The 17870-nt window shown below is 49.3% G+C and overlaps 1 protein-coding gene across 1 annotated transcript in view; it reads left to right on the top strand.

The window, feature by feature from the left end:
- Nucleotides 1-11117, top strand: part of SLC35B2 (solute carrier family 35 member B2) — a 39764-nt gene extending 28647 nt beyond the window's left edge. The window contains exons 2-4 of the mRNA XM_073564916.1: nucleotides 7839-8029; nucleotides 8151-8308; nucleotides 9936-11117. Coding sequence (XP_073421017.1) covers nucleotides 7839-8029; nucleotides 8151-8308; nucleotides 9936-10874 — 1288 coding nt within the window. The 3' untranslated portion in view covers nucleotides 10875-11117. The remainder of the gene's footprint in view (nucleotides 1-7838; nucleotides 8030-8150; nucleotides 8309-9935) is intronic.
- Nucleotides 11118-17870: the final 6753 nt, after the last annotated feature.

The following is a 17870-nucleotide window of genomic DNA, read 5'->3' as shown; positions in this document are numbered from 1 at the left end:
AGATATAATTGGAGGGGGATGGGGCGCGGGAGCAGGCCGTGGTTCATTGTCCAGAAGCCTCCTCCATTGCGGCCGGATAGTAAGGGCTTCATCGGCCAGGGCTGCAGCTCTATCCACGGTACACGGCGTGCGCTCCCGGACCCATTACCATACCTCTGCAGGGCACTTGGCAAGAAATTGTTCTATAAGGAACGCCTGTATAACATCTTCCACAGTAAAGGCGTTTTCTGCTTCCAGCCATCTCCGACATGCCTCGGACATCTTATGTGCATACATGCTAAACGATCCCCCCTTGGTGCATGGGAGGTCTCGGAACTTGGCCCTATATGAGTCTGGGGTGATAGCATGGTAATCCAGGATAGTCCGCTTTACAATGTTATAATCCCGATTCCGCAGTGCATCAATGGTTCGGTAAGCCTCCGCCAAGCTTCCGTTCAGGAGCCCTACTAACAAACGCATCCAGCTAGAGTGGGGCACCTCCATCACAGCACACTGCTGCTCAAAGTCTTTGAAGAACCCCTCCACATCTCCAGAAGCCTCATCAAATGGCTTAAACTCTGTCCGGGTGATCCGTACAGGCTCCCGGATTGTTGGGGTTACACTCCACATTGCATTACTCCCTTTTTAAAGCTCCATTGCTTCCTGTCTCCGCTGTGCCCGGCGGGCAGCCTCCTCCTTGTACTCCTGAGAGACGCCGGGGCCCAGAACGGCCATCTCTTCTTCATACCACACCAACCACTGGCTTTTCTGGAAGGGGATCCCGGTCTCCAGTGCTCGTCCTTCAGACATCTGGGAGGAGGTGGCCGGGCTAGTGCCCACCAGTAGATCGATTAAGGCCTCTTTAGTCAGTCCCTGGTAGTTCAGGCCCAGGTCTCTGGCTCTCTGCTGTAAACTGCATACAGTCCAATTTCTGTACTCACTCTGTGGGTGGTTCTCCATTGGGTGACGCTCTGTTGATCCCACTGCTGCCACCAGTTGTCACGGGGTCCTTCTCTGGTATCACACAATCAACAGAGCAAGCGAAGAGTGAACAATTCCAAGACCTTTATTCAGGCAAAAATACGAAAAGGTCCATATTCAGTCCACCACACAAAGGATAAGATAGTCCAGAATAAGAATGCAGTCCAGTATCAGGATAAAATGTCCAGGGAAACGAGATTCCACAACTCTAGCACCAGAGGATAAAAATGGGTCCTTCTCTCTGAAATGCAGCCTTTTCACCATCATGTCTATACCGGAACTGACTGGTCCAGCTGCCGTTCTTCCCCCACCCCTTCCTTGTCCAGGGGTAGTCCAACAAGTTGCCTCCCAGAGGAGAACAAAAGGCCTTAGGGATTAATGCACTACAAGGGGTCATCAAGAGACAGATACAGTGAGGCTGTAGACTTACAATGTAATAAGAAAAACACTATGAAAATAACTGGAATTGTTAAAAATAGGAATATACAAAAAATGACATCCACATAACACATCACACCATCACACTGTACATAGGATCAGTATTATAGTAGTTATATTCCTGTACATAGGGCGCAGTATTATAGTAGTTATATTCTTGTACATAGGAGCAGTATTATAGTAGTTATATTCTTGTACATAGGGGCAGTATTATAGTAGTTATATTCTTGTACATAGGGGCCGTATTATAGTAGTTATATTCTTGTACATAGGGGCAGTATTATAGTAGTTATATTCTTGTATATAGGGGGCAGTATTATAGTAGTTATATTCTTGTACTTAGGGGCAGTATTATTGTAGTTATATTCTTGTACATAGAAGCAGTATTATAGTAGTTATATTCTTGTACTTAGGGGCAGTATTATAGTAGTTATATTCTTGTACATAGGGGCAGTATTATAGTAGTTATAGTCTTGTACATAGGGGCAGTATTATAGTAGTTATATTCTTGTACATAGGGGCAGTATTATAGTAGTTATATTCTTGGACATAGGAGCAGTATTATAGTAGTTATATTCTTGTACATAGGAGCAGTATTATAGTAGTTATATTCTTGTACATAGGAGCAGTATTATAGTAGTTATATTCTTGTACATAGAAGCAGTATTATAGTAGATATATTCTTGTACATAGAAGCAGTATTATAGTAGTTATATTCTTGTACATAGGGGGCAGTATTATAGTAGTTATATTCTTGTACATAGGGGCAGTATTATAGTAGTTATATTCTTGTACATAGGGGCAGTATTATAGTAGTTATATTCTTGTACATAGGAGCAGTATTATAGTAGTTATATTCTTGTACATAGGAGCAGTATTATAGTAGATATATTCTTGTACATAGAAGCAGTATTATAGTAGTTATATTCTTGTACATAGGAGCAGTATTATAGTAGATATATTCTTGTACATAGGGGCAGTATTATAGTAGTTATTTTCTTGTACATAGGAGGCAGTATTATAGTAGTTATATTCTTGTATATAGGGGGCAGTATTATAGTAGTTATATTCTTGTACATAGGAGCAGTATTATAGTAGTTATATTCTTGTACATAGGGGGCAGTATTATAGCAGTTATATTCTTGTACATAGGGGACAGTATTATAGTAGTTATATTCTTGTACATAGGAGCAGTATTATAGTAGTTATATTCTTGTATATAGGAGCAGTATTATAGTAGTTATATTCTTGTACATAGGGGGCAGTATTATAGTAGTTATATTCTTGTACATAGGGGACAGTATTATAGTAGTTATATTCTTGTACATAGGAGCAGTATTATAGTAGTTATATTCTTGTATATAGGAGCAGTATTATAGTAGTTATATTCTTGTACATAGAGGGCAGTATTATAGTAGTTATATTCTTGTATATAGGGGGCAGTATTATAGTAGTTATATTCTTGTACATAGAGGGCAGTATTATAGTAGTTATATTCTTGTACATAGGGGGCAGTATTATAGTAGTTATATTCTTGTATATAGGAGCAGTATTATAGTAGTTATATTCTTGTACATAGAGGGCAGTATTATAGTAGTTATATTCTTGTACATAGGGGACAGTATTATAGTAGTTATATTCTTGTACATAGGAGCAGTATTATAGTAGTTATATTCTTGTATATAGGAGCAGTATTATAGTAGTTATATTCTTGTACATAGAGGGCAGTATTATAGTAGTTATATTCTTGTATATAGGGGGCAGTATTATAGTAGTTATATTCTTGTACATAGAGGGCAGTATTATAGTAGTTATATTCTTGTACATAGGGGGCAGTATTATAGTAGTTATATTCTTGTATATAGGAGCAGTATTATAGTAGTTATATTCTTGTACATAGAGGGCAGTATTATAGTAGTTATATTCTTGTATATAGGAGCAGTATTATAGTAGTTATATTCTTGTATATAGGGGGCAGTATTATAGTAGTTATATTCTTGTACATAGGAGCAGTATTATAGTAGTTATATTCTTGTATATAGGAGCAGTATTATAGTAGTTATATTCTTGTACATAGAGGGCAGTATTATAGTAGTTATATTCTTGTATATAGGAGCAGTATTATAGTAGTTATATTCTTGTACATAGAGGGCAGTATTATAGTAGTTATATTCTTGTACATAGGGGGCAGTATTATAGTAGTTATATTCTTGTATATAGGAGCAGTATTATAGTAGTTATATTCTTGTACATAGAGGGCAGTATTATAGTAGTTATATTCTTGTATATAGGAGCAGTATTATAGTAGCTATATTCTTGTATATAGGGGGCAGTATTATAGTAGTTATATTCTTGTACATAGGAGCAGTATTATAGTAGTTATATTCTTGTACATAGGGGGCAGTATTATAGTAGTTATATTCTTGTACATAGGGGACAGTATTATAGTAGTTATATTCTTGTACATGGGAGCAGTATTATAGTAGTTATATTCTTGTTCATAGGGGCAGTATTATAGTAGTTATATTCTTGTACATAAGGGGCAGTATTATAGTAGTTATATTCTTGTACATAGGGGACAGTATTATAGTAGTTATATTCTTGTACATGGGAGCAGTATTATAGTAGTTATATTCTTGTTCATAGGGGCAGTATTATAGTAGTTATATTCTTGTACATAGGATCAGTATTATAGTAGTTATATTCTTGTACATAGGGGCAGTATTATAGTAGTTATATTCTTGTACATAGGGGGCAGTATTATAGTAGTTATATTCTTGTACATAGGGGGCAGTATTATAGTAGTTATATTCTTGTACATAGGGGGCAGTATTATAGTAGTTATATTCTTGTACATAGGGGGCAGTATTATAGTAGTTATATTCTTGTACATAGGAGCAGTATTATAGTAGTTATATTCTTGTATATAGGAGCAGTATTATAGTAGTTATATTCTTGTACATAGAGGGCAGTATTATAGTAGTTATATTCTTGTATATAGGGGGCAGTATTATAGTAGTTATATTCTTGTACATAGAGGGCAGTATTATAGTAGTTATATTCTTGTACATAGGGGGCAGTATTATAGTAGTTATATTCTTGTATATAGGAGCAGTATTATAGTAGTTATATTCTTGTACATAGAGGGCAGTATTATAGTAGTTATATTCTTGTATATAGGAGCAGTATTATAGTAGTTATATTCTTGTATATAGGAGCAGTATTATAGTAGTTATATTCTTGTACATAGAGGGCAGTATTATAGTAGTTATATTCTTGTATATAGGAGCAGTATTATAGTAGTTATATTCTTGTACATAGAGGGCAGTATTATAGTAGTTATATTCTTGTACATAGGGGGCAGTATTATAGTAGTTATATTCTTGTATATAGGAGCAGTATTATAGTAGTTATATTCTTGTACATAGAGGGCAGTATTATAGTAGTTATATTCTTGTATATAGGAGCAGTATTATAGTAGCTATATTCTTGTATATAGGGGGCAGTATTATAGTAGCTATATTCTTGTATATAGGGGGCAGTATTATAGTAGTTATATTCTTGTACATAGGAGCAGTATTATAGTAGTTATATTCTTGTACATAGGGGGCAGTATTATAGTAGTTATATTCTTGTACATAGGGGACAGTATTATAGTAGTTATATTCTTGTACATGGGAGCAGTATTATAGTAGTTATATTCTTGTTCATAGGGGCAGTATTATAGTAGTTATATTCTTGTACATAAGGGGCAGTATTATAGTAGTTATATTCTTGTACATAGGGGACAGTATTATAATAGTTATATTCTTGTACATGGGAGCAGTATTATAGTAGTTATATTCTTGTTCATAGGGGCAGTATTATAGTAGTTATATTCTTGTACATAGGAGCAGTATTATAGTAGTTATATTCTTGTATATAGGAGCAGTATTATAGTAGTTATATTCTTGTATATAGGAGCAGTATTATAGTAGTTATATTCTTGTACATAGGAGCAGTATTATAGTAGTTATATTCTTGTATATAGGAGCAGTATTATAGTAGTTATATTCTTGTACATAGAGGGCAGTATTATAGTAGTTATATTCTTGTATATAGGGGGCAGTATTATAGTAGTTATATTCTTGTACATAGAGGGCAGTATTATAGTAGTTATATTCTTGTACATAGGGGGCAGTATTATAGTAGTTATATTCTTGTATATAGGAGCAGTATTATAGTAGTTATATTCTTGTACATAGAGGGCAGTATTATAGTAGTTATATTCTTGTACATAGGGGACAGTATTATAGTAGTTATATTCTTGTACATAGGAGCAGTATTATAGTAGTTATATTCTTGTATATAGGAGCAGTATTATAGTAGTTATATTCTTGTACATAGAGGGCAGTATTATAGTAGTTATATTCTTGTATATAGGGGGCAGTATTATAGTAGTTATATTCTTGTACATAGAGGGCAGTATTATAGTAGTTATATTCTTGTACATAGGGGGCAGTATTATAGTAGTTATATTCTTGTATATAGGAGCAGTATTATAGTAGTTATATTCTTGTACATAGAGGGCAGTATTATAGTAGTTATATTCTTGTATATAGGAGCAGTATTATAGTAGTTATATTCTTGTATATAGGAGCAGTATTATAGTAGTTATATTCTTGTACATAGAGGGCAGTATTATAGTAGTTATATTCTTGTATATAGGAGCAGTATTATAGTAGTTATATTCTTGTACATAGAGGGCAGTATTATAGTAGTTATATTCTTGTACATAGGGGGCAGTATTATAGTAGTTATATTCTTGTATATAGGAGCAGTATTATAGTAGTTATATTCTTGTACATAGAGGGCAGTATTATAGTAGTTATATTCTTGTATATAGGAGCAGTATTATAGTAGCTATATTCTTGTATATAGGGGGCAGTATTATAGTAGCTATATTCTTGTATATAGGGGGCAGTATTATAGTAGTTATATTCTTGTACATAGGAGCAGTATTATAGTAGTTATATTCTTGTACATAGGGGGCAGTATTATAGTAGTTATATTCTTGTACATAGGGGACAGTATTATAGTAGTTATATTCTTGTACATGGGAGCAGTATTATAGTAGTTATATTCTTGTTCATAGGGGCAGTATTATAGTAGTTATATTCTTGTACATAAGGGGCAGTATTATAGTAGTTATATTCTTGTACATAGGGGACAGTATTATAATAGTTATATTCTTGTACATGGGAGCAGTATTATAGTAGTTATATTCTTGTTCATAGGGGCAGTATTATAGTAGTTATATTCTTGTACATAGGATCAGTATTATAGTAGTTATATTCTTGTACATAGGGGCAGTATTATAGTAGTTATATTCTTGTACATAGGGGGCAGTATTATAGTAGTTATATTCTTGTACATAGGGGGCAGTATTATAGTAGTTATATTCTTGTACATAGGGGGCAGTATTATAGTAGTTATATTCTTGTACATAGGGGGCAGTATTATAGTAGTTATATTCTTGTACATAGGGGGCAGTATTATAGTAGTTATATTCTTGTACATAGGGGGCAGTATTATAGTAGATATATTCTTGTACATAGAACCAGTATTATAGTAGTTATATTCTTGTACATAGGGGCAGTATGCCAACTCGGGCGCGGGGCAGTTCTTGGGGGCTGCTGTGTTGGGGGGGTTGTGGGGGTCTGCCGTGTTGGGGGGTTGACGCTCTGTTGTGGGGGGGGGGGCGGGGGGCTGGTCGCTGGTACAGCTGGTGGGGGGGGGAGCAGGGCGCCGGTGCCTATGCGAGGGAATGGGGGCAGAATGCTTAGGCCTGCTGTATGTATGAGGGGCGCTGCATGATGCCTGTGCATTGGGGGGGAGTCTTGCGTTATGAGGGCACGCAGCAGTGGGTTCCTTCCCTGTGGTTGGGGGTCTGTTACCCCCCAGTCGCCGCCATGGTCTGCGGAGACTTTGGGAGTAATGTCAGCTATTAGCCCCTCACATCCTGGCTGGAGGCTGGTGATTTTGGCGTGTAATGCTCAGTGATGTCATTGTGGGGGGTGCTGACAACCCGTCACACACACCGGCAGGCTGGTTGTCGGCAGGAGAGGCAGTGCTGGGTATCGGGCCGTCTCGGGCGCTCTCGGCTTTGTGGCTGCAGGTAAGATGTGGTCAGAGTCGCAGTAACGGCCGTCGTGTTATCTGCAGGATGGCATCCGATAATTCTGTGCCCCCCGGATGAGCCCCCGCTCCAGTGCTATCCGGGGGGGCCGCTCTCCGGGCACTCGGTACATGTTGTCAGTGTCCTCTAGGGGCAGCACCGTCTCTGGAGCGCGTATGATGGGGGCAGCACCGTCTCTGGAGCGCGTATGATGGGGGTAGTAACGTCTATGGAGCGCGTATGATGGGGGTAGTAGTACCTTGTGTGTAACCTCCTTTCCCAGGTCTCTGCTCCTTCTTGTTTTCCTCCTGGGGGTCTCTGCTGAAGAGCCGCCCCCCGTGGCCCCGGCCGTGGACGCATGGACGGACTTCTGGCTGCTGCGCTTTCTGGTGAATATCGCCGGTTACGGCACCATCCTGATCCCCGGCTTCCTGCTCATACACTACTTCAAGCGGCACAACTACCTGGAGACGGGTGAGTGCCGCTACCAGCCGATCCGCCGTGTGCGGCCACAGATGGGGCCTGGCTTCATGTTGCCCCCAGTTTTCAGGTCCTGACCTCAGTGGTCCTCACATTTGTCTCCTGTTTGGCGCAGGTCGAGGTATCTGTTTTCCTGTGGTGAAGTCTTGTGTATTTGGACACGAGTTGAAGTCGCTGGCAGCAGATGAGCCATCATCCAGCGCCCGGGTAGATGTGGACCCCTCCACCACACAGCAAGCCTTCAAACTGCTCTTCTGTGCCGCCGGCCTCCAGGTGAGAGGCCACAAGTGTCCTCTAATGTCCATGGGCAGACATAAAGGAGAGGCCCGACGGTGCCAGCACTGACCACGATGGGATGTAGCCGCTGCTCCAGTGTCCAGGCCGCGTCTTCTACACCCAGGCATTATCAGGACGTGCCGATGATTCATATTGTGGGGAGTGTCTGTGTGCCTGCGTCTCATCAGTCACCTCACCGGGGGGCTTCTCTCATCTCTGTCCTCCGGGCCCGCTCGGCCATCCCCGTATTTCTCAGTACTCGCCCCCCACTTTCTCAGTACTCGCTCTTCGCCTTCTTCACCGACCTCGCTCGTCCTCCCCCCTACTCCTGCCTTGCTCGCCCGGCCTCCCCTCCTTCTCCGGCCTCACTCGTTCTCCTCTCCTTGTCCTCCCCTCCTTCTCTGGCCTCGCTCGTCCTCCCCTTCTTCATCACAGACCTCGCTCGTCCACCCCTCCTCATCCTCCTTTTCCACCGGCCTTGCTCGTCTTCCCCTCTTCCTCCTCCTTATCCTCCACCGGCCTCGCTTGTCTTCTCCTCCTCCGGCCTCACTCGTCCTCCACCGACCTTGCTCGTCTTCCCCTCCTTCTCATCCTCCTACTCCGGCCTTGCTCGTCCTCCCCTCCTTCTAATCTTCCTCTTCTGGCCTCGCTCGTCCTCCCCTCCTCCACCGACCTTGCTCGTCCTCCCCTCTTCCACCGACATTGCTCATCTTCCCCTCCTCATCCTCCTACTCTGGCCTTGCTCATCCTCTCCTCTTTCTCCTCATCCTCCACTGGCCTCGCTCGTCTTCTTCTCCTCCGGCCTCGCTCGTATTCTTCGGCCTCGCTCGTCCTCCCCTCCTTCTCTTCCTCCGGCCTCGCTCGTCCTCCCTTCCTTCTCCTCCTCCGGTCTCGCTCGTCCTCTCCTTCCTTCTCCTCCTCCGGTCTCGCTCGTCCTCTCCTTCCTTCTCCTCCTCCGGTCTCGCTCGTCCTCTCCTTCCTTCTCCTCCTCCGGTCTCGCTCGTCCTCTCCTTCCTTCTCCTCCTCCGGTCTCGCTCGTCCTCTCCTTCCTTCTCCTCCTCCGGTCTCGCTCGTCCTCTCCTTCCTTCTCCTCCTCCGGTCTCGCTCGTCCTCTCCTTCCTTCTCCTCCTCCGGTCTCGCTCGTCCTCTCCTTCCTTCTCCTCCTCCGGTCTCGCTCGTCCTCTCCTTCCTTCTCCTCCTCCGGTCTCGCTCGTCCTCTCCTTCCTTCTCCTCCTCCGGTCTCGCTCGTCCTCTCCTTCCTTCTCCTCCTCCGGTCTCGCTCGTCCTCTCCTTCCTTCTCCTCCTCCGGTCTCGCTCGTCCTCTCCTTCCTTCTCCTCCTCCGGTCTCGCTCGTCCTCTCCTTCCTTCTCCTCCTCCGGTCTCGCTCGTCCTCTCCTTCCTTCTCCTCCTCCACCGGCTTCGCTTGTCCTCTCCTCCACCGGCTCGCTCCACCCATCCTCTGGGCTCGCTCGACTCTCCCTTCCATCCCCCCTCCTTAACAATCACTTGACCTTCCTCGGGGCCTCGTTTGACCTTCCTCGGGACCTCTTCTCCGGACTTGCCTGTTTTTTGGAATCATTTCTCCCTCGCCCCATTGTGATCTTGCTTCTCTGTGTCTCCGCAGATCTCGTACCTGACTTGGGGTGTCTTACAAGAGCGGGTGATGACTCGGACGTACTCCTCCTCCGAACCCGGGTCTCCAGGGGAGAAGTTCAGAGACTCTCAGTTCTTGGTGTTCATGAACCGTATCCTGGCTCTGACTGTGGCCGGCATGTACTGCGCCCTCACCAAGCAACCGCGCCATGGGGCACCCATGTACAAGTACTCGTTTGCTTCCCTCTCCAACATCCTGAGCAGCTGGTGTCAGTACGAAGCGCTGAAGTTCATCAGTTTTCCCACGCAGGTCCTGGCCAAGGCCTCCAAGGTCATCCCCGTCATGCTGATGGGAAAGCTTGTCTCCCACAAGAGCTACGAGTACTGGGAGTATTTCACCGCCGTCCTCATCTCCGTGGGGGTCAGCATGTTCTTACTGTCTAACGGGGGCGGTCACCGCTCTTCGGGGGTCACCACCTTTTCAGGGGTGGTCATCTTGGCAGGGTACATCGTGTTCGACAGTTTCACCTCCAACTGGCAGGACTCTCTCTTCAAGTACAAGATGTCTTCTGTGCAGATGATGTTCGGGGTGAACCTCTTCTCCTGCCTCTTCACTGTCTTCTCTCTGCTGGAACAGGGGGGTCTGCAAGATGCCATCCGCTTCATGTCGCGACACCCAGACTTTGCGTTCCACGCGGCTCTCCTGTCCGTGTGCTCGGCGTTCGGCCAGCTCTTCATATTCTACACCATAAACAAGTTTGGGGCGGCCATCTTCACCATCATCATGACTCTGCGCCAGGCGCTGGCCATCCTGCTGTCCTGCTTGCTCTACGGTCACCCGGTCACCCCAGTGGGGGCAGTCGGTGTGGCAGTGGTTTTTCTTGCCTTATTCCTCCGTGTCTATGCCCGGGGCAGGATAAAGATGAAGGGGAAGAAGGCAGCAGAAACTGCGGTGATACAGAAGGTGTGATGGGGATGTGACCATTGGTGCGTCGTAAAATGGAGACTTGTGTCTGGCGGACCTCCGGGAGCGCCGCCTGTGGACTCTATGCTGTCTCCTGGGAGCATGGCGGCTGCAGGGTGGATCCGGCCGCTGTCTCCCACAGGGGCAGAAGCTGAGCGCAGCTCTGAAGGAGGAACTTATTTTTTTTTTTTTTTTTTATTTGTATCTTGGACTGGAACCTTCTCATTCTTATTAAACAAAATATTTACATTTTCTGCAGATTTAATTTCAACCAAAAAAATTACAAAACTAGTAAATTGTGTAAACGGCAAAAGATTCCAGCTCTGGAGGTCTGAATGTAACGTACTCCCCGAGGGCGATAATAGTGTGACCGAACTGAAGGCGCCAAGAAGCTCAAAGTAAGGTAAATGCTCACAATGCGCTGTATAGCTAGAGCTCGGCGGTGCCGTTACCGAGGATGCCGCTTATCCGTCACCAGAGCTCAGCGGTGCCATCACCGAGGATGCCGCTTATCCGTCACCAGAGCTCAGCGCTGCCATCACCGAGGATGCCGCCTATATGTCACCAGAGCTCAGTGGTGCCATCACCGAGGATGCCGCTTATCCGTCACCAGAGCTCAGCGCTGCCATCACCGAGGATGCCGCCTATATGTCACCAGAGCTCAGTGGTGCCATCACCGAGGATGCCGCTTATCCGTCACCAGAGCTCAGCGCTGCCATCACCGAGGATGCCGCCTATATGTCACCAGAGCTCAGTGGTGCCATCACCGAGGATGCCGCTTATCCGTCACCAGAGCTCAGCGGTGCCATCACCGAGGATGCCGCTTATCCGTCGCCAGAGCTCAGCGGTGCCATCACCGAGGATGCCGCTTATCCGTCGCCAGAGCTCAGCGGTGCCATCACCGAGGATGCCGCTTATCCGTCACCAGAGCTCAGCGGTGCCATCACCGAGAATGCCGCTTATCCATCACCAGAGCTCGGCAGTGTCATCACCGAGGATGCCGCTTACCCGTCACCAGAGCTCAGCGGTGCCATCACCGAGGATGCCGCTTATCCGTCACCGGAGCTCGGCGGTGCCATCACCGAGGATGCCGCTTATCCATCACCAGAGCTCGGCGGTGCCATCACCGAGGATGCCGCTTATCCATCACCAGAGCTCGGCAGTGTCATCACCGAGGATGCCGCTTATCCATCACCAGAGCTCGGCGGTGCCATCACCGAGGATGCCGCTTATCCATCACCAGAGCTCGGCAGTGTCATCACCGAGGATGCCGCTTATCCGGCACCAGAGCTCGACGCTGCCATCACCGAGGATGCCGCTTATCCATCACCAGAGCTCGGCAGTGTCATCACCGAGGATGCCGCTTATCCGGCACCAGAGCTCGGCAGTGTCATCACCGAGGATGCCGCTTATCCGTCGCCAGAGCTCAGCGGTGCCATCACCGAGGATGCCGCTTATCCTTCACCAGAGCTCGGCGCTGCCATCACCGAGGATGCCGCTTATCCATCACCAGAGCTCGGCAGTGTCATCACCGAGGATGCCGCTTATCCGGCACCAGAGCTCGGCAGTGTCATCACCGAGGATGCCGCTTATCCGTCGCCAGAGCTCAGCGGTGCCATCACCGAGGATGCCGCTTATCCGTCACCAGAGCTCAGCGGTGCCATCACCGAGGATGCCGCTTATCCGTCGCCAGAGCTCAGCGGTGCCATCACCGAGGATGCCGCTTATCCGTCACCAGAGCTCGGCAGTGTCATCACCGAGGATGCCGCTTATCCGTCACCAGAGCTCGGCGCTGCCATCACCGAGCATGCCGCTTATCCATCACCAGAGCTCGGCAGTGTCATCACCGAGGATGCCGCTTATCCGGCACCAGAGCTCGGCGCTGCCATCACCGAGGATGCCGCTTATCCATCGCCAGAGCTCGGCAGTGTCATCACCGAGGATGCCGCTTATCCGTCACCAGAGCTCGGCGGTGCCATCACCGAGGATGCCGCTTATCCATCACCAGAGCTCGGCAGTGTCATCACCGAGGATGCCGCTTATCCATCACCAGAGCTCGGCGGTGCCATCACCGAGGATGCCGCTTATCCATCACCAGAGCTCGGCAGTGTCATCACCGAGGATGCCGCTTATCCGTCACCAGAGCTCGGCGGTGCCATCACCGAGGATGCCGCTTATCCGTCACCAGAGCTCGGCAGTGTCATCACAGAGGATGCCGCTTATCCGTCACCAGAGCTCGGCAGTGTCATCACCGAGGATGCCGCTTATCCATCACCAGAGCTCGGCGGTGCCGTCACAGAGAACGACGCCTATCCGTCACCAGAGCTCGGCAGTGTCATCACCGAGGATGCCGCTTATCCATCACCAGAGCTCGGCAGTGTCATCACCAAGGATGCCGCTTATCCGGCACCAGAGCTCGGCGCTGCCATCACCGAGGATGCCGCTTATCCATCACCAGAGCTCGGCAGTGTCATCACCGAGGATGCCGCTTATCCGGCACCAGAGCTCGACGCTGCCATCACCGAGGATGCCGCTTATCCATCACCAGAGCTCGGCAGTGTCATCACCGAGGATGCCGCTTATCCGGCACCAGAGCTCGACGCTGCCATCACCGAGGATGCCGCTTATCCATCACCAGAGCTCGGCAGTGTCATCACCGAGGATGCCGCTTATCCGGCACCAGAGCTCGGCGCTGCCATCACCGAGGATGCCGCTTATCCATCACCAGAGCTCGGCAGTGTCATCACCGAGGATGCCGCTTATCCGGCACCAGAGCTCGGCAGTGTCATCACTGAGGATGCCGCTTATCCGTCGCCAGAGCTCAGCGGTGCCATCACCGAGGATGCCGCTTATCCGTCACCAGAGCTCAGCGGTGCCATCACCGAGGATGCCGCTTATCCGTCGCCAGAGCTCAGCGGTGCCATCACCGAGGATGCCGCTTATCCGTCACCAGAGCTCGGCAGTGTCATCACCGAGGATGCCGCTTATCCGTCACCAGAGCTCGGCGCTGCCATCACCGAGGATGCCGCTTATCCATCACCAGAGCTCGGCAGTGTCATCACCGAGGATGCCGCTTATCCGTCACCAGAGCTCGGCGCTGCTGTCACCGAGGATGCCGCTTATCCGTCACCAGAGCTCGGCGCTGCCATCACCGAGGATGCCGCTTATCCATCACCAGAGCTCAGCGCTGCCATCACCGAGGATGCCGCTTATCCATCACCAGAGCTCGGCGGTGCCGTCACAGAGAACGACGCCTATCCGTCACCAGAGCTGTGCGGTGACACCAGAGCCATGTCTCGGGCGCGGTCTGGCTCTGTGTTCGCAGAGCAGTATGGCCCGTAACCTCCAGTAATAAACCCTCTGATGCGCGGCTGCAGACGTCACTCCTTACATTTGATGAGGTGCACAGTCCAGACTGTGATTATAAATGTCCACTCCCCGTAATAACCGAGCGGCTCTTCAGGATTCCAGACCTGGGAGGCTCCATTTATGTGACCTATAAAGACTGTCAGCCACTGCAGCACTGAAGAGTCACAATCGTCAGTATCGGGCAGTGTGCGGCACTCCGGTGATGGCTGTAATGGTCAGTATCACAGTGTGCGGCACTCCGGTGATGGCTGTAATGGTCAGTATCACAGTGTGCGGCACTCCGGTGATGGCTGTAATGGTCAGTATCATACAGTGTGCGGCACTCCGGTGATGGCTGTAATGGTCAGTATCACAGTGTGCGGCACTCCGGTGATGGCTGTAATGGTCAGTATCGTACAGTGTGCGGCACTCCGGTGATGGCTGAAATGGTCAGTATCACAGTGTGCGGCACTCCGGTGATGGCTGTAATGGTCAGTATCACAGTGTGCGGCACTCTGGTGATGGCTGTAATGGTCAGTATCATACAGTGTGCGGCACTCCGGTGATGGCTGTAATGGTCAGTATCACGGTGTGCGGCACTCCGGTGATGGCTGTAATGGTCAGTATCACGGTGTGCGGCACTCCGGTGATGGCTGTAATGGTCAGTATCATACAGTGTGCGGCACTCCGGTGACGGCTGTAACGGTCAGTATCACAGTGTGCGGCACTCCGGTGACGGCTGTAACGGTCAGTATCACAGTGTGCGGCACTCTGGTGACGGCTGTAACGGTCAGTATCACAGTGTGCGGCACTCTGGTGACGGCTGTAACGGTCAGTATCACAGTGTGCGGCACTCTGGTGACGGCTGTAACGGTCAGTATCACTGTGTGCGACACTCTGGTGACGGCTGTAACGGTCAGTATCACTGTGTGCGGCACTCTGGTGACGGCTGTAACGGTCAGTATCACTGTGTGCGGCACTCTGGTGACGGCTGTAACGGTCAGTATCACAGTGTGCGGCACTCTGGTGACGGCTGTAACGGTCAGTATCACAGTGTGCGACACTCTGGTGACGGCTGTAACGGTCAGTATCACAGTGTGCGACACTCCGGTGACGGCTGTAACGGTCAGTATCAGTGTGCGGCACTCCGGTGATGGCTGTAACGGTCAGTATCATACAGTGTGCGGCACTCCGGTGATCCCTGTAGTGGTATCAGTGTGCGGCACTCCGGTGGTGGCTGTAACGGTCAGTATCATACAGTGTGCGGCACTCCGGTGATCCCTGTAGTGGTATCAGTGTGCGGCACTCCGGTGGTGGCTGTAACGGTCAGTATCATACAGTGTGCGGCACTCCGGTGATCCCTGTAGTGGTATCAGTGTGCGGCACTCCGGTGATGGCTGTAATGGTCAGTATCAGTGTGCGGCACTCCGGTGATGGCTGTAATGGTCAGTATCACAGTGTGCGGCACTCCGGTGATGGCTGTAATGGTCAGTATCAGTGTGCGGCACTCCGGTGATGGCTGTAATGGTCAGTATCACAGTGTGCGGCACTCCGGTGATGGCTGTAATGGCCAGTATCACAGTGCGCGGCACTCCGGTGATGGCTGTAACGGTCAGTATCATACAGTGTGCGGCACTCCGGTGATGGCTGTAATGGTCAGTATCAGTGTGCGGCACTCCGGTGATGGCTGTAATGGTCAGTATCACAGTGTGCGGCACTCCGGTGATGGCTGTAATGGTCAGTATCACAGTGTGCGGCACTCCGGTGATGGCTGTAACGGTCAGTATCATACAGTGTGCGGCACTCCGGTGATGGCTGTAACGGTCAGTATCATACAGTGTGCGGCACTCCGGTGATCCCTGTAGTGGTATCAGTGTGCGGCACTCCGGTGGTGGCTGTAACGGTCAGTATCATAGTGTGCGGCACTCCGGTGATCCCTGTAGTGGTCAGTATCAGTGTGCGGCACTCCGGTGACGGCTGCCATGTGCGGAGCTGCACTCTCGGACCTTGTTCGGGGCGCTCCTGCAGCTGGAGCCACGTCTCGATGCCTGTAGAGTTGGTGCGGTTACCGGAGCCCAGAAATGTCGTTGACCTTGTTGTGTGGTGGCGCCGCCTGCATCGGAGGCCGTGCAATTATCTCTCTTGATTAATGACGCTGGGATTAATAAATGTTTCTGGGTCAGAGATGCTTCGCCCGGCCCATCCATACTGCCTGCAATGCCTCGTCTCTCCTGAGGAGGCGCCGTCCTACTCACAATGAGGCCAGACCCCACAGAGTAAAGTTACCAGAGGCCACTGTACCGAGACCCTCACCCCCAATACTGCAGACCGCGGCCGAAGAGGATGACCAGACTCCGCACCACAGGAAGGCTGTCTGTACCCGAACCAGGAATGTACACTCCAGTCACCTCCAGAGCTGCACTCATTATTCTATAGATACATCATGTCTTATCCTCCAGAGCTGCGGTCACTATTCTGACGTTATATCGGGCAGTCGCCTCCAGAGCTGCAGTCACTATTCTGCTGTTACATCGTGTCTTATCCTCCAGTCACCTCCAGAGCTGCAGTCACTATTCTACTGTTACATCGTGTCTTATCCTGCAGTCACCTCGAGCTGCAGTCACTATTCTACTGTTACATTGTGTCATCCTCCAGTCACCACCAGAGCTGCAGTCACTATTCTGCGGTTACATTGTGTCTTGAGCTGCAGTCACTATTCTGCTGTTACATCGTGTCTTATCCTGCAGTCACCTCCAAATCTGCGGTCCCATCACTGCGGGCAGGTGTGGCAGGGTTGATTGCACTGGGATATGTCAGGATGTGGCCGATCCCTAGGATTGCAGGGAACAGTCGCCCCCTAGTGGCCGGTCGCTGGCTTCACTGGTCTCATACTTTTCAGTTGATACACAACACCCGGAGGCAGAGAGGATTCTGGGACAGCGGCAGCCCTGGTGACGTTGCATAAGTTACCCCTCTCTGGTGATATGTTATGGTCCCCTTCCCTGGGGACGTCGTGTTACGGCTTCTCCCCCTGGTGAGGTCACGTTATGGCTTCTCCCCCCCCTGGTGAGGTCACGTTACGGCTTCTCCCCCCCCCTGGTGAGGTCACGTTACGGCTTCTCCCCCCCCCTGGTGAGGTCACGTTACGGCTTCTCCCCCCGGTGAGGTCACGTTACGGCTTCTCCCCCCCCCCCCCCCCCACCCCGGTGAGGTCACGTTACGGCTTCTCCCCCCCCCTGGTGAGGTCACGTTACGGCTTCTCCCCCCGGTGAGGTCACGTTACGGCTTCTCCCCCCCCCCCACCCCGGTGAGGTCACGTTACGGCTTCTCCCCCCCCCCCCCCCCCCCCACCCCGGTGAGGTCGCGTTACGGCTTCTCCCCCCCCTGGTGAGGTCACGTTACGGCTTCTCCCCCCCCCCCCTGGTGAGGTCACGTTACGGCTTCTCCCCCCCCCTGGTGAGGTCACGTTACGGCTTCTCCCCCCCCCCCCCCCCCGGTGAGGTCGCGTTACGGCTTCTCCCCCCCCCCCCCCCGGTGAGGTCACGTTACGGCTTCTCCCCCCCCCCACCCCGGTGAGGTCGCGTTACGGCTTCTCCCCCCCCCCTGGTGAGGTCACGTTACGGCTTCTCCCCCCGGTGTGGTCACGTTACAGCT

Source organism: Dendrobates tinctorius, unplaced genomic scaffold (genome assembly GCF_039654945.1).
Source record: "Dendrobates tinctorius isolate UK_male_01 unplaced genomic scaffold, ASM3965494v1 ptg000501l, whole genome shotgun sequence".
Classification (NCBI taxonomy): Eukaryota; Metazoa; Chordata; class Amphibia; order Anura; family Dendrobatidae; genus Dendrobates; species Dendrobates tinctorius.
This window is presented reverse-complemented; position numbering and strand designations above follow the sequence as displayed.